Here is a 22972-nt window from a genome sequence, read left to right as displayed (position 1 = left end):
AATGACACTATACATATATATCCGAGTCCTGATCGGGAGGTAACGTCCGATTCCGATCGAGTCTGAAATCACGTGATCGGATCGGGAGATCCCTAGTAAATGCATCCAAAACATTCCCGTAACACAGATCCAAAATATTTCCCTTCCTTGTGGGACAATGCACATACTGATGGAAGGAAGGCAGTACGCTGTCAAGACTGAAGTAGTTGTAATCACCCATATAAAACATCAGGGCTCAGGGGTATTTACAAAGCATTGAGTGAGTTAGAATTCTCCACTATTAACTCTGCTGCTGCTCGTGTGTTAGCATCTGGTGGACAGTAAACACACTCTAAAACCACAGTGGGAAATTATCTTGGATAGAAGGGACGTCCGGTGTGCATATGATGCTGTGTATTTTTATGTTAGTACACCAGCGCTTATTTATAGACGCATAGTTCTCCACCCCTCTTCTTCCCTGACTGATGGGTCCTATCAGCCTGAAGGGTCAAGAAGTTGTCCAGGCTGATCTCAGAGTCAGAGATGGATTCATTGAGCCAGGATTCAGTTAATCAAGGTCAAGGTCAAGGTATCATTTATTGTCTCCCTTAGGAGAAATTTGTTTTGGATGAGAGAACTGCTGCACATCAACATACACAGACATACATCCCATAGGTACACCAATTCATGAAACCCTACTCTCCAAACATGATCATTCGTAAAAATAAATGATACACACGTCCCTGAAAAGTCTCTCCCCCTGACACTTGGCATGAAGTTGATCCAGCTTATTATGAAGGGAACGTACATTGGCCAATATGACAGAGGGTAACAGTAGTCTAAAAAGACACCTTCTTACCCTGCCACGGACACTGCCATGGCTGCCCCTTTTCCTACGTCGGATCTCCGAAGGGATGTCAGCCGTTTTTTTGTTGCAGATGTAACCCCTACTGTTCGGACCGGGACTCGAACCCAGGTCCGCCGGCATGAGAGTCGGACGCTCTAACAAGGAGGCTAAAGGCTGCAACCTCTAGCGTCAGTTGCTAGAGCTTCTCTTGAGGTCAGAGAAGTGAGGTTTACTCGCACAGCAACTTTTAGCTGGCCTCGGTTACACTCACCCCCTAAACCTCACTCCCATCCGGGTCACAGCACCAATGTAACCCCTACTGTTCGGACCGGGACTCGAACCCGGGTCCGCCGGCATCAGAGTCAGACGCTCTAACAAGGAGGCTAAAGGCTGCAACCTCTAGCGTCAGTCGCTAGACCGTCTCTTGAGGTCAGAGGAGTGAGCTTTTCTTGCACAGCAACTACTAGCTGGCCTCTGTTACACAGAGAATAGATGACCGGAGTTGCAGAGGCTCATCCCAGCTGTAGGTGAGTAGTGCGCCTCTGGTAACAAATGACTGTAGTGGCGTGAGCGCTGTGCCATTCTTGATAATCCACAAAATCGCAAGGGTAATCCACAGCAATTTCAGCATTATGTTGTTGCTTAAAGGGTTAGTTCACCCAAAAATGAAAATTAGATGTTTATCTGCTGACCCCCAGTGCATCCAACATGTAGGTGTGTTTGTTTCTTCAGTAGAACACAAATGAAGAATTTTAACTCCAACAGTTGCTGTGTGCCAGGCATATAATCATGTGAATGGGTAAGGTTCTATGAGAGCAAAACATACAAAAAAAAAAAAACATGCTTAGGCAACGTGCTCAAAAACCCTGCTGCTCCTGATGACACATTGATATCTTAAGACACGAACTGATTGGTTTCTGTGAGAAACACAACAGTATTTGTGTTATTTTTTTACCTCATAACCCAACGAGTCTCATCAAGTGTTCCCATCGTCTAGTAATTCTGTCTGATAAGGTCAAACGGACGCGATTATAAATATATACCATGTAGATGCCTCATTCGACCAATCCGTGCAGGCACTAATGAGGATTATATATATATATCAATTTTATTTCTATAGCGCTTTTACAATGACGATTGTTTCAAAGATCTGGCTAGTTTGATTTGGATAGTTTATAGAATTAAATATGACCAAATTAATAAATTGTATTTGTATATTTAGTTGAATAACTTGGATCATAATTTTAGTGTCCCCAACTGAGCAAGCCAAGCCAAAGGCGACAGTGGCAAGGAACCAAAACTCCATCAGGGCATGATGGAGAAAAATAAACCTTGGGAGAAACCAGACTCAGTCGGGGTGCCAGTTCTCCTCTGGCCTATTAACACACCGTGGAGGATTATTATTCTGGCAACCTTACAGGTCAGAAATCATATTAGATAGGAATATTCAAAATTTTGGGTATCACGCAAGAGACAGGTTTATTTAGGATGGTGCGTCGATTACACAAGAGTATGAATACATGAAAGATCAGAGTTATTGCGCCGGAAAGGGGTTTATTGAGCATGTCGTGCCAGTGAGGCAAATTCAGAGGAGACACCATTTGACACGGCTCAGCAGACACTCCAGGATGAGCTGGTCATGTCCAGGCAGGTCCACCATCCGATCCGGACAGGGCCCAGATCCGGGATAAACCTCGGGATAAACAGAGAGACTAACATTAGCGTAGATGCCACTCTTCTTCTGATGTAACGAGTCCATCAGGTGTTATGGGAAGTGTTCCCGGTTCCGGCTGACCTAGTTAATGCAGCCTAACAATCAGTCAATTGATCTGAATAATGAAAGTTAAAAATGTTCTGTGTGTATGCCATAGTAAAGAGATGTGTTTTTAGTCTAGATTTAAACTGACAGAGTGTGTCTGCTTCCCGAACAATGCTAGGAAGACTGTTCCAGAGTTTAGGAGCTAAATAGGAAAAGGATCGACCGCCTGCAGTTGATTTAGATATTCTAGGTATGATCAACTGGCCAGTGTTTAGAGACCGCAATAGACGTGATGGAGTATAATGCGTTAAGAGCTTGCTTAAGTACCGGGGAGCTAAACCATTTAGTGCTTTGTGAGTAAGAAATAAGATTTTAAAATGTATGCAATGTTTGATAGGGAGACAGTGCAGTGTTGACTGAACAAGGTTAATATGCTCATACTAAAATTAATCCATGTATGCAGAAGTTATAGCACACTTCCTGTTTCTCTTTTCTCGCCATAAATTAATCTCCTTGCCATGGCCAAACCGTTTGAGATATCAAAGAGCTGCCATCAATTTAGGATCCTCAATGTCTCAACTTTATGCTGACCGAGTTTGTTGCTGATCGGGTGAATCGCCTAGGAGGAGTATATCAAATTCCAGAGCATGCATTTTCAAACAACCAGTAATAGCTCACTTCCTGTCACTCCGGGGTACCAGCTTCCGCCCAGCCCTGATAGCCACAGATTCCAATGTGTGTGCAATGTTTCAAGAGTTTTTGAACATGGTAAGGGCTCCAAAAGTGACAAAAACCTTGAAAAAAAATAATAAGAAGAAGAATCCTTAGAAGAACAATAGGGCTCTGCACCCTTTCAGGGCTTGGGCCCTAATGATAAAGTAGTCACTATTAAACTTCAAATGTATAAATATCCCCATTGTTCACTGTTATTTGCTGCAGCCATGGCATCAGAGCACATTGAAGTGGCAGCTCTAGGAAGACCTCTGTATCCTGGTATGCTGTATGACTGCCGCAAGGATACCTTCATTCCAGGTGTTGTACCAACCTAAAATAAATAAATAAAATATTATTTTCTCCTCTTACCCAAATGTGGCATCACCCGTACTTGTGTAACAACATGATAAAACCTGCATGTTTCTTCAACAGTTCATTGTGCCAACATACTTGATTGTTAAAGTAATTTCTCATTTCAGGTGTAACTCTGTGGGATAAGAAGTCACTGAGTAAAGATTTAGACACCCGTCCACAGCTCAGGACAGATGTGAAGTTCAGTAGCTCCGACTCTCTGTCTAGTAAGTTCAGTCTCCTGGATGTGAGTGCTTCCCTGAAGGCCAGCTTCTTAGGAGGGCTGGTGGAGGTGGGAGGATCTGCCAAGTTTCTGCATGACACCAGATCCTCAAACCAACAGTCCAGAGTAACACTGTATTACAAAGAAACCTCCAGATTTGATCAGCTCACTATGAGCCATCTGGGCCAGATCACCTACCCTCAGGTGTTTGACCAGAAAACTGCAACTCATGTGGTCACGGCTGTACTCTATGGAGCTCAGGCCTTCATGGTGTTTGATCGGACATTTTCAGAAGAGGAAAACAAGCAGGAGATTGAGGGAGAACTGAATGTCATGGTCAAGAGCATCCCTGAATTTTCTGTTGAGGGAAAAGGAGCTGTGGAAATGACAGATAGTGATAAGAAAATGGTTGAGAGCATTGCTTGCAGATTTCATGGTGACTTCCGCCTTAAGCAGAACCCCACCACTTACACGGAGGCCCTAGAGGTGTACAAGAAACTCCCTGTAATCCTGAAGGAGAATCCACAGAATGCAGTTCCAATAAGGGTCTGGCTCTATCCTCTTTTTCTACTGGATTCAAAAGCTGCTCGGTTGGAAAGAGAAATCACGACACGTCTGGTTTTTGAAACTGAAGCTATAATAGAAGATCTGGGAGAAGTAGAGAGGACATGCAATGACCTGTCCAGAAAAACACTGGTAAATGTTTTCAGAGACATCAAAGAGAGGCTTTGCTTATTTCAGAGCTCTCTTAACATTTACCAAAAGATGCTCATGAAAGAAGTGGCCAGGGTCTTGCCTGCTATACGAGGAGGAGAGACGGAGGAGAAGTCACTGGAAGATGTCCTGATGATCCACTACAGCTCCCCTTTTACAGATGACAGGCATAAACTGTGGTTAAAAGGTGCAAAGTCTGAACTTAACCTCTTGAGTTCTCACACCGAGCTGCTGGAGGGAATCAAAACTCAAGACTTAAACCGTCTCCTTAATCCTAATATTAATGTTGTGGTGTGCTTGGCCTTCACATCTCTGAAGTATGAAGACCCGTATCTTTCAGCCCTGAAGAAGTTTCTGGAATCTGAAGAATTCAAAGAGCTAGATGTGGTAAAGAATCCACTGTCTATATTAGAAAAGTGTTTCAACAATACTGATGTCTTAAAGATGAGAGAGACCATTTCTCTTTTCAGAAGTTTTTCAGAGGCTAATAAAGATAAAAAGAGATACAGATTCATTATTTCTGCCATCTCCGATCCATCCAGTCCACGCTCCTCCATCCGTCTGTATGAAAAAGGGAAGCTGACAGACACTCAGTTCCAGCCCGTGTCGAAGCCTCCCCCACCAGAAGTGAAGAAGGTCCTGGCGTATAGTGTGTTCCTGAAACTGCAGAAGTCCCCAACTGGAGAAACTGTGCAGTACAGAGTGGAGTACCAGAAGGTGAACAGGGAACAGTGGCATTTCATAAACACACCTGATGAAGACTTTACTCTGACTGGATTGGAGTTTGGACAGCAGTACTTGATCCGCTGCAGGATAGTGGGTAAAGTGGGAGTGAGTGAAGCCAGCGACACTATCGGCCCCATAACGACTCCAGGTAAGTGTCATATGCATATTTCCTGATATATATAAAATTATAATTAGCTTCACTCACTCAGTGTTTGTATTGACAACCATACAGTATTTCCTGCACAGTTGTGGTTATTACAGTTTTTTGGATTGCTTACACACAAAAATTAAAAGTAGTACACTATTAGCAAAACCTTACACTCAAAAAGCAAAACATCAGCACATATTTGCACAACTATAAGCACATTGTCAACCTCACACTTGTTGCAAAACTCTACACACAGTGATTTGCAAAACACACAAAATTCTATTATGAACTCACTTCCTTGCAATCAGTCTGCATCATTGGTCTTGTGAAGTGTTTGGAAGATATACATCATATTTGTACTTTGTTGATGGTAGCCTACTCTAATCATAGAGAAGTAGAAGTGCTAAAAGTGTTTTAGGTTTATCACAGCAGAGTGTAACTCGTGCAAACAGAGTTTAGCAATGGGAAACGTGTGTGTTTCATATGGTAACAAAGTGTGGTTTTTAAACAGAATTGTACAGATTTTACAATAGTGTTTAATTATGCAAAGGATCTGTACTGTTTTGTACGATTGTGTCAAAGCAGCTTCACAGTGTCAAACCAGACAGTATTGCAACAAAATTAGCTTTGGCTGTACAGTAGTTCTGGAGAAAACAGTGATCATAATTTCATCAGAATTTTAGTGTCCCCAACTGAGCAAGCCAAGCCAAAGGCGACCAAAGGAACCAAAACTCCATCAGGGCGTGATGGAGAAAAATAAACCTTGGGAGAAACCAGACTCAGTCGGGGTGCCAGTTCTCCTCTGGCCTATTAACACACCGTGTAAGATTATTATTCTGGCAACCTTACAGGTCAGAAATCATATTAGATCGGAATATTCAAAATTTCAGGGTATCACGGAAGAGACGGATTTATTTAGGTTGGGGCGTCGATTACACAAGAGTATGAATACATGAAAGATCGGAATTATTGCGCCGAAGACGGGTTTATTGAGCATGACGTGCCGGTGAGGCAAATTCGAAGGGGACACCAATTGACACGGCTCAGCAGACACTCCAGGATGAGCTGGTCATGTCCAGGTAGGTCCACCATCCGATCCGGACAGGGCCCAGATCCGGGATAAACCTCGGGATAAACAGAGAGACTAACATTAGCGTAGATGCCACTCTTCTTCTGATGTAACGAGTCCATCAGGTGTTATGGGAAGTGTTCCCGGTTCCGGCTGACCTAGTTAATGCAGCCTAACAATCAATCAATTGATCTGAATAATGAAAGTTAAAAATGTTCTATGTGTATGCCATAGTAAAGAGATGTGTTTTTAGTCTAGATTTAAACTGACAGAGTGTGTCTGCTTCCCGAACAATGCTAGGAAGACTATTCCACAATTTAGGAGCTAAATAGGAAAATGATCGACCGCCTGCAGTTGATTTAGATATTCTAGGTATTATCAACTGGCCAGAGTTTTGAGACCGCAATAGACGTGATGGAGTATAATGCGTTAAGAGCTCGCTTAAGTACTGGGGAGCTAAACCATTTAGTGCTTTGTAAGTAATAAGCAAGATTTTAAAATGTATGCGATGTTTAATAGGGAGCCAGTGCAGTGTTGACAGAACTAGACTAATATGATCATACTTCCTGGTTCTAGTAAGAACTCGAGCTGCTGCGTTTTGGACCAGCTGGAGTTTGTTTATTAAGCGAGCAGGGCAACCACCCAGTAGAGCATTACAATAATCTAGCCTTGAGCTCATGAACGCATGTACTAACTGTTCAGCATTTTGCATTGAAAGCATGTGCCGTAATTTAGATATATTTTTAAGATGATAGAATGCGGTTTTACAGATGCTAGAAACGTGGCTTTCAAATGAAAGATTGGTATCAAAGAGCACACCCAGGTTCCTCACTGACGACGAGGGCTTGACAGAGCAGTCATCGAGTGTTAGACAGTATTCTCGGTTACTACTTGTGGAGCTTTTCTGTCCAATAATTAAAAATTCAGTTTTATCTGAATTAAGTTGCAGGAAATTACTAATCATCCAATTTTTTATATCAGCTATGCATTCTGTTAATCTTGTGAATTGGTAGGTTTCATCAGGGCGTGAGGAAATATAGAGCTGAGTATCGTCAGCATAACAATGAAAACTAACGCCATGCTTCCTAATGATATCTCCCAGTGGAGCAGATACAGGGTGAAGAGCAGCGGTCCTAACACTGAGCCTTGCGGTACCCCATACTGAACTTGTGATCGGTGTGACATCTCTTCATTTACTGCTACAAACTGATAACGGTCAGATAAGTACGATTTAAATCATGCCAAAGCAGTTCCACTAACGCCAACATAATTTTTGATTCTATTCAGAAGAATATTGTGATCGATAGTATCGAATGCAGCGCTAAGATCGAGTAACACTAATAGAGAGATACAACCACGATCAGATGATAAGAGTAAATCATTTGTTACTCTAATTAGAGCAGTCTCAGTGCTATGATACGGTCTAAATCCTGACTGGAAATCCTCACATATACCATTTCTTTCTAAAAAGGAGCATAATTGTGAAGACACGGCCTTTTCTAGTATTTTTGATAGAAACGGTAGATTCGAGATTGGCCTGTAATTGACTAATTCTTTAGGATCAAGTTGCGTTTTTTTAATAAGTGGTTTAATTATAGCCAACTTAAAAGTTTTCGGTACATATCCTAATGTCAAAGATGAATTAAGGATATTAAGCAGAGGATCTATGACCTCTGGAAGTATCTCTTTTAATAGCCTAGTCGGTATAGGGTCAAGCATACATGTTGTTGATTTTGATGATTTAACAAGTTTAGCCAATTCTTCTCCTCCTAGAGCAGTGTGTGTGTGTGTGTGTGTGTGTGTGTGTGTGTGTGTGTGTGTGTGTGTGTGTGTGTGTGTGTGTGTGTGTGTGTGTGTGTGTGTGTGTTCTCCTATAGTAGTGAATGAGTGTAATTTTTCCTCAGTGACACTACAATGCTCTGTCTGAAGTGATACTGTAATAGACGGCTGCATGGTTATAATTTTATTCCTAATATTATCAATCTTACTAGTAAAGAAGTTCATAAAGTCATTACTGCTGTGCTGTTTACAAACATCAGAAGCTGAAGCTTTATTTTTTGATAATTTGGCCACTGTATCGAATAAATACTTAGGGTTGTGTTTGTTTTCTTCTAAAAGAGATGAGAAATAAGCAGATCTAGCAGTTTTTATGGCCTTTCTGTATGCCATCATGCTCTCTTTCCACAAACTGTGTTAAACCTCTAGTTTTGTTTTCTTCCAGCTGCGCTCCATTTTTCTGGCTGCTGTTTTAAGGGCCCGAGTGTGCTCGTTGTACCACGGCGTTGGATTATTTGCTTTAATCTTCTTTAAGCGCCGGGGAGCAACTATGTCTAAAGTGCTAGTAAAGAGAGAGTCAATAGTTTCTGTTGCAGCATCAAGTTCCTCTTGGCTATCTGTAATGCTGAGGAGATGGAACTGATGAGGAAGATTATGGACAAAGCAATCTTTAGTCGCAGCGGTTATCGTCCTGCCATATTTGAAGCGAGGGGATGGCTTTGCAGCCTTAGGTAAATTAAGTATACATGATATTAGGTAATGATCTGAGATGTCATCGCTCTGCTGCAGAATTTTAACAGTATCAACATTTATTCCATGTGACATTATTAGATCTAAAGTATGATTAAGGCGATGAGTGGGTCCCGATACGTGTTGTCTAACTCCAATAGAGTTTAGAATGTCTCTAAATGCCAATCCCAATGCGTCTTTTTCATTGTCTACGTGGATATTAAAATCCCCAACAATTAGTACTTTATCTACAGCTAATACTAACTCTGATACAAAACCAGCAAATTCTCTGATAAAGTCTGTATTGTGCCCTGGTGGCCTGTATACAGTAGCCAACACAAATGTCAGAAGGGATTTATCATTTACACTACACAGCGTTACATAAAGCACCAAAACTTCAAAGGAATTATATTTGAAACTAGACTTCTGAGTAATACTGAAAATATTATTATAAATTACAGCAACACCTCCCCCTTTACCTTTCAGACGTGGCTCATGTTTGTAACAATAATCTCGGGGGGTGCACTCATTTAAAGTAATGTAATCGTCAGGTTTTAGCCAGGTTTCTGTCAAGCACAGCACATCTAAGTTATGATCTATAATCATATCATTGACAACAAGCGTTTTTGGCGAAAGGGATCGAATATTCAGCAACCCAAGCTTTATCAATTGTTCATCCGTATTATATCTGTTGGACATCAATTAAATTTTTACTGTTGAATGGTTTTGATGTTTTTTTGTATTTACTAATTCGGGGAACAGACACGGTCTCTATGTGATAATATCTAGGTGAAAGAGTCTCTATGTGCTGGGATTTAGCTGACTTTGGTGACGTGAGACAGCTAGCAGACGGTTGGTTTAGCCAGTTTGTCTGCTTCCTGACCTGGGCCCCAGTGAGTCAAGGTTTAACTCTAAGACTATGTGCCAAATTACTAGAGAGAAGAGCAGCACCAGCCCAGGAGGGATGAATGCCGTCTATCTTCAACAGGCCCCAAAAACTTTTCCAATTGTCTATGTTGGTGGGCCCCTCTATTATTGAGATATATGTAACTACAAGATGCTACAGTGGACCGTGGTTATAGCGCTATCCTATCGCGTACAGAGGGAGTTTGAAAGACAGCCATTTATCCCGCCCCTCGGATTGAGCCCTGTCAATGGTGAGTTTCCAGACCAAACATCTTGATGTGGGTCTGGTTTGTCAGGCTATCTTTCACATGCTTCTGGCTGTTATTTTAAATAAGCACCAGATGGCACTGTTCTCGACACTCTCGGCCCTTCGAATCTTTTCTCAAAACAGTCACACCCGTTTCACACGTACTCCGTCTGCATTGTGTATGCAGTAAAGGAGCCGCACACCCCGTTGTGCTTTCACATATGCTGCACTTGCAGTGCGAATCTGATCCACTGTTGCATTCCACAAACAGCATTAATTCATTATTTTTTATTTAAAATCCAAAAGTTGTTACTGAACGTGGCTCGTCAGAATTGCAATTCATATTTATATAGCCTAGTGCTTTAGATTTAGCTCACACAAGTAGCAAAACATTTAAACATAGTTTATAGCCTAAAATCATAAACATTTTAAATTAGAAACTTACAATAGGCTATTCAAAAACAACCGACTCTTGTCTTTTCTTTCGTTTTTAAACCCTTTTAAAAGAAATACTGCAGGTCATAAAGAACTTTGTTTTCCACCTCCAAGAAAGGACGAGTGCTATCCATTTTTACTTAAATGCCAGGTAAGGTGTCATTTCGTTGCTTTACTTGAGAAAGAAAGCCATGTTTTGACTTTGAAACTAGTATATTTTAAATTATATGCATCTGTGGTGAAACTGCTTGACTTTCACGTCAGTACATATTTATTTCAATGCAGGGCAGGGCAAGTTTATTTATATAGCACATTTCATACACAATGGCATTTCAAAGTGCTTTACATAGAAAGGAATTAAAATAGGGATAACACATGCATAAGAAAAATAATACATTGTGTAAAAATAAAAATAGAAACAGTTGTAAAGAAAATTAAAAAAAAGTTATAAATAAATACAAAATAAATAAATAAAATGCGAATAACGTTCTGTCTCTTTAATGCAGCAGTGCAGCACAGCAAAAAATACGACCGCTCCTGGAACGGACTGACGGACCGCATCCGCGTGCAGTGTGAAAGCTGTAATCCGTTAACATGGGCACTGTGGTGAGAGCTGTGCTGCGTTCCAGTTCGTTTTTATTATGCCCTTAACTCGCTAACTTCCCTCCGTCTCGTTCACTCGGATGTGCGTCATTGCTTACGTTGCATGAGTGCCCACTACTGGCGGAAACTTTGCAATGGCCTGAACTGGAACGCCCTAAACCCTTGATCACTTGGAATCCACTATGGAGTTGATTTATTATTATTTTTTTTTCATTTACGAAACTGTTTAATGCAGCATTCTATATGTATATGGATGTGTTTGGGTTGTTTTAAATGTTTTTAAAAATATCATAGTTGTTTGTGGTGGGGTAAATTAAAAGTGATATGTGGTGACGTCACAATCACGTTGCATTGTGGTATATGAAGCTGCCTGAAGTGTACATATGAAGTAGACTCGCTCACTCGGTCAAAATCGAGGGAGTAAGGGTCTGTCCATATAAACTTCCCTTGTCCAATTAACGAAGTGGAACGCACTTCAAAATGGCGGCAGGGATTCCCCCAAGGGGAAGTGCTTAGGGAAGTTTGCAAGTCCGTGTCTTAAAGTGGAGTGGAACGCAGCACTGGTATTTATCTCAGGTCCTGATTAACCCTTAGAACAGTGGTTTCCAAACCTGTCCTGGGGACCCCTCACCACAGGACATTTTGTATGTCTCCCTCATTATACACACCTAATTCAAGTATTGCAGTCTCCACTAATGAGCTAATAAGTTGAATCAGGTGTGTTAGATGAGGGAGACATTCAAAATGTGCAGTGGTGGGGGTCCCCAGGACAGGTTTGGGAACCACTGCCTTAGAATACAATAATAATAATAATTGCAGCGAAGTAGCCTTGTGCTGTCAGGTCAGAATTAGGTCTAAACCTACACTATCTTGTTTAGTCTTTACCAGTGATCTATGTGAATGATTCTCTACCCTTTAATGAACAATACAAAATCAATAATCGGTCAACAACCCTTTGAATGAATTCATGCTTACCCTACAGAAGATTCTCTCATGGATGGTTGGTTGACCTTGGCCTTGTAAGATGTACTTTTTTATTTTTATTTTATTTTTTATTGTTTATTTAAAAGGGACAATGCACATTAATTAACATTTTTGGTTTTACACTCAAAATGTAAATGCGCCAGAGTTAGCTAGAGAGCTAATTTTCATCTGTAGTCCCTTGGCAGGTAGACACAGCATCATAATAAAAAATAAATAAATAAAAAACATGTAAAACAAAAATACTATTGAACAAAATGGATACATAATAATGAATACAATACAAAGAAGGGCAGTACCTAAGATAAGATAAACCAACTATTAATGATGACAGTTTTGAGTGTTTTTAATCCATTTCTTAAGTGTAAATTTAAATAATAAATAGCTGGTGCTCTCTCAGAGTTCCATCGGGAGGCAGTTCCAATAATTTGAGGCCCGTACTGGCCCGAGAAAGTTTGACCAAACTTACTATGTTGCCCTGCCACTTCTGTTCTTCTGTTGTATAAATTCACCCAGTGGTGGAGGTGCAAGTCATCACCTTCACTACACACACACACACACTCACTCACTCACTCACTCACACACACTCACTCACTCACTCACTCACTCACTCACTCACTCACACACACACACACACTCACTCACACTCACTCACTCACTCACACTCGCTCGCTCGCTCGCTCGCTCGCTCACTCACACACGCACGTCTGACACACACTCTCCTCATGCGAGGTACTTGGTGTGGCTCCTTGAACAGCTGACCACTCGGATGATACAGCAGCCGTATTTGCCTGCCTGTTATTCTCTTCATTAACAGTGGCGGCCGTAATATTTACACTCACTCCATTTTTAGTAGGAGCGATCTGCTGAACTTGCCCAAACTCTCCAAACACAAAACATTTAATCGTCTCTGAACTAATACAAATCATGTCAATAGTCAGTTACATCCACAATCTGAATTTATGATCTGCAGATGACAATCACACTCTTCATGTCTGCTGATTTCAACAGACCCTGATCCCGAGACCAGGAGCGACTTCCTCCAATGTAAGTCACTGACAACACAAGCAGAAAAACTCATGAGTGTGTTCATGTTCTTCCTGGAGAAGAGGAAAGAAAACATGACAGAAGAGTTTTAGAGTTGATCATGTGAATGATGATTAAACTGAACTGAGACACTGCTGATATATTGAACATGAAGAGTTCAGATACAGTAAAAGATCAGATTCATAATTCCTGATGCTAATGTGTTTTCTCTCCATCAGATTCACTTCAGCTCAATCTGGATCTGAACACAGTGAATAAAGACCTCCGCCTGTCTAAGGGGAACAGAGAGATTATTAGCACTGGCACAGATCAGTCCTATCCTGATCATCCGGACAGATTTGATTATTGGTATCAGGTGTTGTGTAGTGAGAGTGTGAGTGGACGCTCTTACTGGGAGATTGAGTGGAGTGGTGGTGTTTATATATCAGTGTCATATAAGAGCATCAGCAGGAAGGGATGGCGTAATAAGTGTGTGTTTGGAGGTAATGATCAGTCCTGGAGTTTGATCTGCTCTCCCTCCAGATACTCATTCAGACACAATAACATACAGACTCCTCTCCATGTAAAGCCCATCAGCAGTGAAGATAATAGAGTAGGAGTGTATGTGGATCCCAGTGCAGGAACTCTGTCCTTCTACAGCGTCTCTGGAGACACAATGAGACTCATCTACACAGTCCAGACCACATTCACTCAGCCGCTCTATCCTGGGTTTGGGTTTGGTCTATTGGATCATCAGTGAAACTGTGTTGAAGAATCAGGATAGGCTGATGAGAGATTCTACCCATAATGCTTTGAGCTCATGATAAATCAGTGACAGTGAGATATTATAGAGCATCGTCATTACATTAATACTACTTCTGAACTTCTGTCACTGAAACAACTTGTGTGTGTGTGTGTATGTAATAAATACTGTCACGACCGGCTCAAAGCCGCGACAAATTAGTGGAGGACATAGTAGGTTGGTGAGGTTTTGCAGCATATAAGGTTTATTTACCTAAATCATAAAATATACAAGATGTTGTATCAAGGCCAAAATAACTAGAAATCTCCGTTGAACAAATGATAGGAAAATCAGACAGAACCAAATTCAAAGTAATATCAAAAAGAAGATTAACAAAACCATAACAAAACTGAAAAGAGGAGCAACCAACTCAGGACGGTCTCATGATGGTGTTGCACAAGCTGGAGCTCTCTCAAAGTCCCTCAAGCCCCCTCCATCGACTCTCAAAGGCTCAACTTAAATAGAAGAAGAAACAGGTGCACATAAATTGCTCAAAGAGCCTGCCCAGGTGCACATCGTTCTCCCGATGAGCCTAGGCCACACCCACCGGTCAGCAACACCAATAATAACAGGAGACCCGTCACACACCCCCCCTAAAAAGAAGAAAAGCACAATTTTAAGACAAAAAATAAATCCTACAATTCAAATATTCCTGTGGAAATAGACAGTGAGATCAGTGTGTGTAATAAATCTTCATATAGACAGTGAGAACAGTGTGTGTGTGTGTGTGTGTGTGTGTGTGTGTGTGTGTGTGTGTGTGTGTGTGCAGTACCTGCTGACCTTTATTGGGGTCGTATTTGGTATTTGTTTGTAGTTAATGCCTAGTTTGTAGGTGTTGTCTTAGTATACCTTTCTATCTGTAATATAAGTTTAATTTTTATATCTACATCACCTGTTTATTTGCAGTGAGCTAACCTGTGTTGCCTTTGGGGAAATTCATTCAGTAACGAGTTGCTGAGTGACATTCCAGGGTGGTATAGTTGCAAACTTGAACTCTCTGTGCTCTCCCACTAGTGATGTGTACAGATTACTCACTACACATAATACACACATTCATACTAGATGGATGGATGGATGGATGGATGGATGGATGGATGGATGGATGGATAGATGGATGGATAGATAGATAGATAGATAGATAGATAGATAGATAGATAGATAGATAGATAGATAGATAGATAGATAGATACTATAATTGATTGATGGTATTTAGGTTCTTATATGCCAAATGTGGGATGAAGTGGTTGTTGTAAAGGGATCTGGTTCATAGGGATTCTTGTTGAGGCTTTTTTAGCTTGCGATTTCTAACAGATTCTCCATTTATGCTTCTGGCCTAAAAGCGTCATATCCACTTGATCTTTTTTATCCATCTCACACACACACTTCCCTTATGCTCAGGGCAGTGATGTCCTACCTTAGGTTGCCCCCCGCTGGCCAAAAGAGAGTCTTACCCTTCATTGAACCTCATGCCTCTGGTTAACATTTTTTTCATTATTTATTTGGATGGGACAATGCATATTAAACATACAATATAAATTGAAACAGATACACCGGATTTAGCACAAAGCTAATTTCCATCCGTAGTCCCAGATATGGATAAACAAACAACAAAAAGAAAAATAAACAAAAAGAAAACCTTACACCAAACAGACAAATCGAGGTAAAAGTGTCAGTGCTTAAATAAAATACTTGTTATAATAATTCTTTAAGATATTTTAAAAATTCCTATGCATACTCATCCTAAAGTGCTAAGTGTCAGTGCATAGTTTGTACCTAATGTTCACAGTTTTGGTTGTTATTCAGCCATTTTTACAGCCATGTTTCTTAAACAAAATAAAAGTGGGACTTCCTCTAATTACAGTTTGGTAAAGTATTCCAACTTGTGCACCCTTTAATAGAAAAGACATTTTGTGCAAAAGTAGACTTCCTAAATTGTAGAGACCGCCGACGCTGGCACATAGTTTCCACATGCCATTGCATTGATTTATTATTCTCTTCTATAGTTGCACTTGCATTATTTTTTTCTTATTTTAACATTAACACAACATTCTTAATCTTTAACAATGTGCCACATAACCTTTATTATGTGTTCCTTTTCCCCTTTCCTTTGGTTTTTGGCCTCACAGCTCTTTCTGCATTCAGAGATTATGATAGCAGACTATCTGTAAGACTTTTCATGAGGGCTGAATGTTGGTGGGAGGAGTGTACATTTCTACAGTAATCAGGAATTTTGCCATGTGGAATTTAAAAGTGAACTGTTGAATATGAATATGCATGACCTGTAGGGGGCAGTCTAATGCAGTTCAAGCACAGAGGAAGCTGTAGTTTGTGTATGCGGAGTATTGAACTGTTTGCTGATGTAGGCTAAAGGTGTAGGCTGAAGCCACTGCTTATTATGCCAACCCTTTATACACATTTATCTAATGAGCGTAATATTTTTTAATGGATTAGATTTGTACAAGATAAACAAGAGTTACATAAGACATTTCTCAAAATGCACAATGATAATTACAAAGACCATTTATACATGTTTACATTTCAGAAAAGAATGCGATAGATGAAGTATTGCATAAACCAATTATATATATATATATATATATATATATATATATATATATATATATATATATATATATATATATATATATATATATATATATATATATATTTGTTGCAATATTGTCCTCTTTGACACTGTGAAGCTGCTTTGATACAATCAACATTGTAAAAGCACTATATAAATAAAGTTGATTGATTGATTGATTAAAAGTTATGGGAAGTGTTCCCGGTTCCGGCTGACCTAGTTAATGCAGCCTAACAATCAGTCAATTGATCTGAATAATGAAAGTTAAAAATGTTCTGTGTGTATGCCATAGTAAAGAGATGTGTTTTTAGTCTAGATTTAAACTGACAGAGTGTGTCTGCTTCCCGAACAATGCTAGGAAGACTATTCCACAATTTAGGAGCTAAATAGGAAAATGATCGACCGCCTGCAGTTGATTTAGATATTCTAGGTATGATCAACTGGCCAGAGTTTTGAGACCGCAGTAGACGTGATGGAGTATAATGCGTTAAGAGTTTGCTTAAGTACTGGGGAGCTAAACTATTTAGTGCTTTGTAAGTAATAAGCAAGATTTTAAAATGTATGCGATGTTTAATAGGGAGCCAGTGAAGTGTTGACAGAACTGGACTAATATGATCATACTTCCTGGTTCTAGTAAGAACTCGAGCTGCTGCGTTTTGGACCAGCTGGAGTTTGTTTATTAAGCGAGCAGGGCAACCACCCAGTAGAGCATTACAATAATCTAGCCTTGAGCTCATGAACGCATGTACTAACTGTTCAGCATTTTGCATTGAAAGCATGTGCCGTAATTTAGATATATTTTTAAGATGATAGAATGCGGTTTTACAGATGCTAGTAACGTGGCTTTCAAATGAAAGATTGGTATCAAAGAGCACACCCAGGTTCCTCACTGACGACGAGGGCTTGACAGAGCAGTCATCAAGTGTTAGACAGTATTCTCGGTTACTACTTGTGGAGCTTTTCTGTCCAATAATTAAAAATTCAGTTTTATCTGAATTAAGTTGCAGGAAATTACTATTCATCCAATTTTTTATATCAGCTCTGCATTGCAAGATGTAGACTCTATGCAATTTCATGTGATTTCAGCAGTTTGGCATGCGATCCGAATCATGAATGAATACGCTGATTCATAACCGTTCAAATCTTTATTCGCAGATTGAAAACAAAACCAAAAGGGAAGACAATCCTGAATAGTCATAGTTTTTGTTATTTTTGGACCAAAATGTATTTTCAATGCTTCAAGCGATTCTAATTAACCATATTATCTGTGTGTTTGTGTGTGTGTGTATATTCGTATATATATATATACACACACACTCTGAAGTGACCTCAATTATGTGATATATTCACCCAGGAATGCCAATTTTAGCAGGCAAGGTAATAACACACATAAAACACAATTTACCGATTTATATACCGAGAGTGACTGTTACAATAGATGTGCTGTTGATTATCCTGCACCCAACATGGAAGTTAATAAAAGATAAGTTTGCTTCAAAACTTGTTGTTTCTTTACTGGATTAAGAAACATTACACTCATATCATATGTTTCTGTTAAATATTGATGTTCAGCTATAGTAAACCCTATACACAAGTCAGGAGACAAGCTCCAGGTCTTTAACTATCGACCAATAAGCATCCTTCCCACTATTTCCAAAGTCTTTGAAAAAGTAGTTGCAGCACAACTAGTGGAACATCTTGATCATAATGCTGCTTTGTATGCTGATGTCACTGTGGTGTATATTCATGGTAAAACTGTTAAGGATGTTGCCCGAAAGTTAACTGAGGTAATGAAAAAGATATCCAGGTGGCTGAAAAACTCTCACTTAACGTTGAATGTCGACAAAGCGGTTTCTATGTTCTTTACAAATAATCATAAGTTATTGTCATGTAAACCTGAATCAAAAATTATAATTGAAGGTCAAGAAATATCAAGGGTTGACCAAATTAAATATTTAGTAGTTGTTCTTGACCCAAAATTAAATTTTAAAAAACATTAAAAAGATAACGAATACGTTGAAAATTAACACTGCACAGTTTAGATATATTAGGAATCTTTGACTATAGAGGCGTCTAATTTATATCTAAATGCTTTTATATTCTCGCCACTTTCGTTACTGCATGACGAGTTGGTCACAGGCCTGTAAAACATCATTGAGGCCTCTGGAATCATTGTACAAAAGTTCTCTGAAGGTTCTTGATAAGTAGCCTAGGTTATTTCATCATTGTCATATTCTCAAAAAATATAGCTAAAATATTTGATAATATAATCATATATTCACATCTCTGTTTATTGTCTAAGATAATAACAGCACTTGGTGGCTCAGCTTTCTCTAGCGTAGCCGTCAGACAGTGGAATAAGTGTTGGACTTTTCTCCCCAAAGTCCTCCCCAAGTTCAATGATCGGCCAGGAGTCGAGTTATCAATCTAAAGTATACATTTATTAAAGTAACAGCGAGTAAAAAAGGTTTCTGAGCTCAGGATCCAGACCAGCATCAGGAAAGTCCTGATGGCTTCACTATGGCTGCTCATGAATGAATTCACAACTCTATCATGCATATTTTATATTCTTGTTCTTCATCCCCTTCTCCTTCTGTACCGTCTCCTCCAATTGGGGTGTCCTGCGTCATCAGTCTCCTGGCAGCATTTCTATGAACATAGGTTAACACACACACACACACACACACACACACACACACACACACACACACACACGTTTCACACTCTTTATAGCGTCCTGCAACATCCTCAGCACATTTCCTAATCTTCTGCACATTTGTAAGTTAAATCATCACAAGCAAATTGAAGAACAACTCAATTCATAATGAACATCACTCAATCATCAATACTTCATGATGAAAAACACAATTAATACTGTATACTTAATACTTTATACTGTGAATCATAATATGCCACATGACTAATAATGAACATATCCTTGAAATAAATGAAAATATCCTTCATAAACTGCCAACAGAGTTACTTACATGTATGAATTTTAACACTTTTTCACAGCGGGTCAGAAAATGGCTTCTTTCACAACAAATATGTTTACATAATGTTTAGTTGATGTGTAGGTCATAGTGTATTTGTAAATGTATGTTATAGAATGAATGTAGGGTTTGATTATTTTAATGTTGTTAATGTATTATTTACTTGATTTGTTTACATCAGCATGTCCAGGGACTGCAGGTGTAAATTTGCACAAGTGCTACAACCTGGTAAAATGCATCTTTCCTTTAAGGTTTAATGTATATTTTACACTGTCCCTGTTTAAATAAACAAATACGAAAAGAAAAAATAAAATAAAGAGATGGAGATATCTGTTACACTGGACCTCAATATATGATATTTCCATCGGAATTTAACCATGTCATGTCAGCAAACGGAAAAGTCATCCGTCTGTTTATTATCATGTTAATTATTGTCTTTATCCCAAATACCATATGTGGCGAGGTGAACGAGCGAGAGACATGGGAGGAGCGAGCGAGACCGGGGACAGGATTGCGAAAGAGCATCACCTGCGAGTCACACCGTTCTCGAGTTCTCACACCCGTTCCCCTCACAGACGACTGCCCGCACACACATAATAAAACGTAAACACAACATAACATAAAGTCCAGGCCTGGCCCTCTCTCGTCCTTGACTGGTGTCGCTCGTCCTTATATGCCTCCGAGCTCCCTCATGAGACGACTCGAGAGCGGTGTGACTCGTGGTGACACTCTTTCGCAATCACGTCCCCGGTCTCGCTCGCTCCTCCCATGTCTCTCGCTCGTTCACCTCGCCACACCATACTTTACATATTCTTGAGTTGTTGAACAACTGTTGCTTTAATGACCTAAAACATCACAATCATTAAAGGGTCATCACACACACTGTTTCTGCATATCTTGTGTTTCCAGTGACTTTGAACAAACAATCAAGAAGAAGGTTTTTATTATTTCCAAGCTTTAGAGCAGAACAACAATCATAGACAAAACAGCACAAACACCCAATAATGTTCTTGAGCCCCTTAACACACCTGAAATACAATATAACTAACTCATCACAATTACACACACATGAATTATAAACCATTGATCAACTTAAATGAACCTGATCATCATCAACACACACACACAATAATGTTCTTGAGCCCCTTAACACACCTGAAATACAATATAACTAACTCATCACAATTACACACACATGAATTATAAACCATTGATCAACTTAAATGAACCTGATCATCATCAACACACACACACAATAATGTTCTTGAACCCCTAAACACACCTGGATTACAATATGATTAACACATCACAATTACACACACATGAATTATAAACCATTGATCAACTTAAATGAACCTGATCATCATCAACACACACACACAATAATGTTCTTGAACCCCTAAACACACCTGGATTACAATATAACTAACACATCACAATTACACACACATGAATTATAAACCATTGATCAACTTAAATGAACCTGATCATCATCAACACACACACACAATAATGTTCTTGAACCCCTAAACACACCTGGATTACAATATGATTAACACATCACAATCACACACACACACATGAATTATAAACCATTGATACAATTTTCCTGTAGCTCAAACAGTAAGAGTGTGGTGCTAACAATGCCAGGGTCATGGATTTGATTCCCTGGGAAAGCAAGAACTGACAAAATGTAAAATGTGCACCTTGTTTGTTTTTGTGAAAAGTGGGGACATCCCATAGGTGCAATGTTTTTTATACTCTACAAACCGTATTTTCTATCCCCTTACACTGCCCCTAAACCTACCCATCACACACACACACACTGCCCCTAAACCTACCCATCACACACACACACACTGCCCCTAAACCTACCCATCACAGGAAACATTCTGCACTTTTACTTTCTCAAAAAGACTTTTATTGTCTGATTTATAAGCATTTTGAAACGTGGGGACATGGGTAATGTCCTCATATTTCACCCTCTCCTTGTCATACCCATGTCATTATATACATTTGTGTCCTCATATTTCACTAAAACATGCCCACATCCACACCCACACAAGTTGTTTCAGTGACCATAGTTCAATGTAATGAAGAGATCTATTACATGAATCTGATTTGTCATTGATTTATCATGAGCTCAAAGCATTATGGGTAGAATTTTGGTAACGCCTGGAAAGTACTGTGTAATGAATCAGTAATTATAGTGAAACTATAAAGTACATACATGTAGGTATAAGAGAACACTATTTATGTTTAATAAGGGGGGAGGGATATTTAATAGAGACATATCTAGAATAAGTCATACTGGCCTTCATTTATAAAAAGATTCCATTGAACAAATATTTAAAATATACTGTCTTTATGTTTTTTCTACATTCATTTGGCAATTTACTGTGAAATTATCACATCATAAACTATATAAAAACATATAAACACTTGTTTTTAATTGCATGTGATTAATCGCAATTAATCACAAAAATGTGTGATTATTCTAAAAAAAAATGTTTAATCGATTGACAGCACTAAAATAAAGTTTACATAAAAAAAATATATTATGCATATCTATCTACCTTTTGTGCTTATTGCACTGCATATTGTATGTTCAGGGATGACAGATTAATAAGCAGATATGACTTATGATTGGATGCAACTGATACTTTGCGGTAAAAATGGCTCTCCTCTTGATTTTGTCCTATCAGTGTGGCTCTCCTGAAAAAAATAGGCGACGACCACTGGTATAAGGGAACAATATGTAATATTTGGGGAATAAAAGGGGTAACTACCAGGACAATTAAAAAATGATTCATGCTGTAAGCATTTTTTTAATTAAGTGGTAATTCTGTGTGTAGTTACAAGGTAAGTGGTTCTTGTTATTCCATGTAGTTACAGTGTAAGAGTGAATCTGGGGCTGTAAATTAAAGTGGTGTTTGTTCCCCTCTTGTTTCATGTAGTTACAGGGTAAGTGTGAATCTGCGGCTGTAAATTAAAGTGGTGTTTGTTCCCCTTTTGTTTTATGTAGTTACAGGGTAAGAGTGAATCTGCGGCTGTAAATTAAAGTGGTGTTTGTTCCCCTTTTGTTTTATGTAGTTACAGGGTAAGAGTGAATCTGCAGCTGTAAATTAAAGTGGTGTTTGTTCCCCTTTTGTTTTATGTAGTTACAGGGTAAGAGTGAATCTGCAGCTGTAAATTAAAGTGCTGTTTGTTCCCCTTTTGTTTTATGTAGTTACAGGGTAAGTGTGAATCTGCGGCTGTAAATTAAAGTGCTGTTTGTTCCCCTTTTGTTTTATGTAGTTACAGGGTAAGAGTGAATCTGCAGCTGTAAATTAAAGTGGTGTTTGTTCCCCTTTTGTTTTA

At 39.3% G+C, this 22972-nt stretch overlaps 1 protein-coding gene across 1 annotated transcript; it reads left to right on the top strand.

The window, feature by feature from the left end:
• Window positions 1–3526: 3526 nt before the first annotated feature.
• On the top strand, window positions 3527–13993 carry LOC137049935 (stonustoxin subunit alpha-like). Its single transcript, XM_067428679.1, has 4 exons — window positions 3527–3617; window positions 3779–5461; window positions 13219–13254; window positions 13473–13993. Exons 1-4 carry the CDS (start codon window positions 3527–3529, stop codon window positions 13991–13993), a joined length of 2331 nt encoding a protein of 776 aa, XP_067284780.1.
• Window positions 13994–22972: the final 8979 nt, after the last annotated feature.

Source organism: Pseudorasbora parva, chromosome 20, assembly GCF_024679245.1.
Source record: "Pseudorasbora parva isolate DD20220531a chromosome 20, ASM2467924v1, whole genome shotgun sequence".
Lineage (NCBI taxonomy): Eukaryota > Metazoa > Chordata > Actinopteri > Cypriniformes > Gobionidae > Pseudorasbora > Pseudorasbora parva.
Note: the sequence above shows the minus strand (reverse complement) of the source record. Positions and strands in the feature narration are given on the sequence as shown.

Bases quoted from the DNA above. Each gene is read 5' to 3' on its own strand.
- LOC137049935 (XM_067428679.1), top strand. From the start codon at position 3,527: ATGGCATCAGAGCACATTGAAGTGGCAGCTCTAGGAAGACCTCTGTAT. The intron at 3,618-3,778 runs GTGTTGTACCAA...TTCTCATTTCAG, and splicing joins CAAGGATACCTTCATTCCAG to GTGTAACTCTGTGGGATAAG. The intron at 5,462-13,218 runs GTAAGTGTCATA...TGATTTCAACAG, and splicing joins CGGCCCCATAACGACTCCAG to ACCCTGATCCCGAGACCAGG.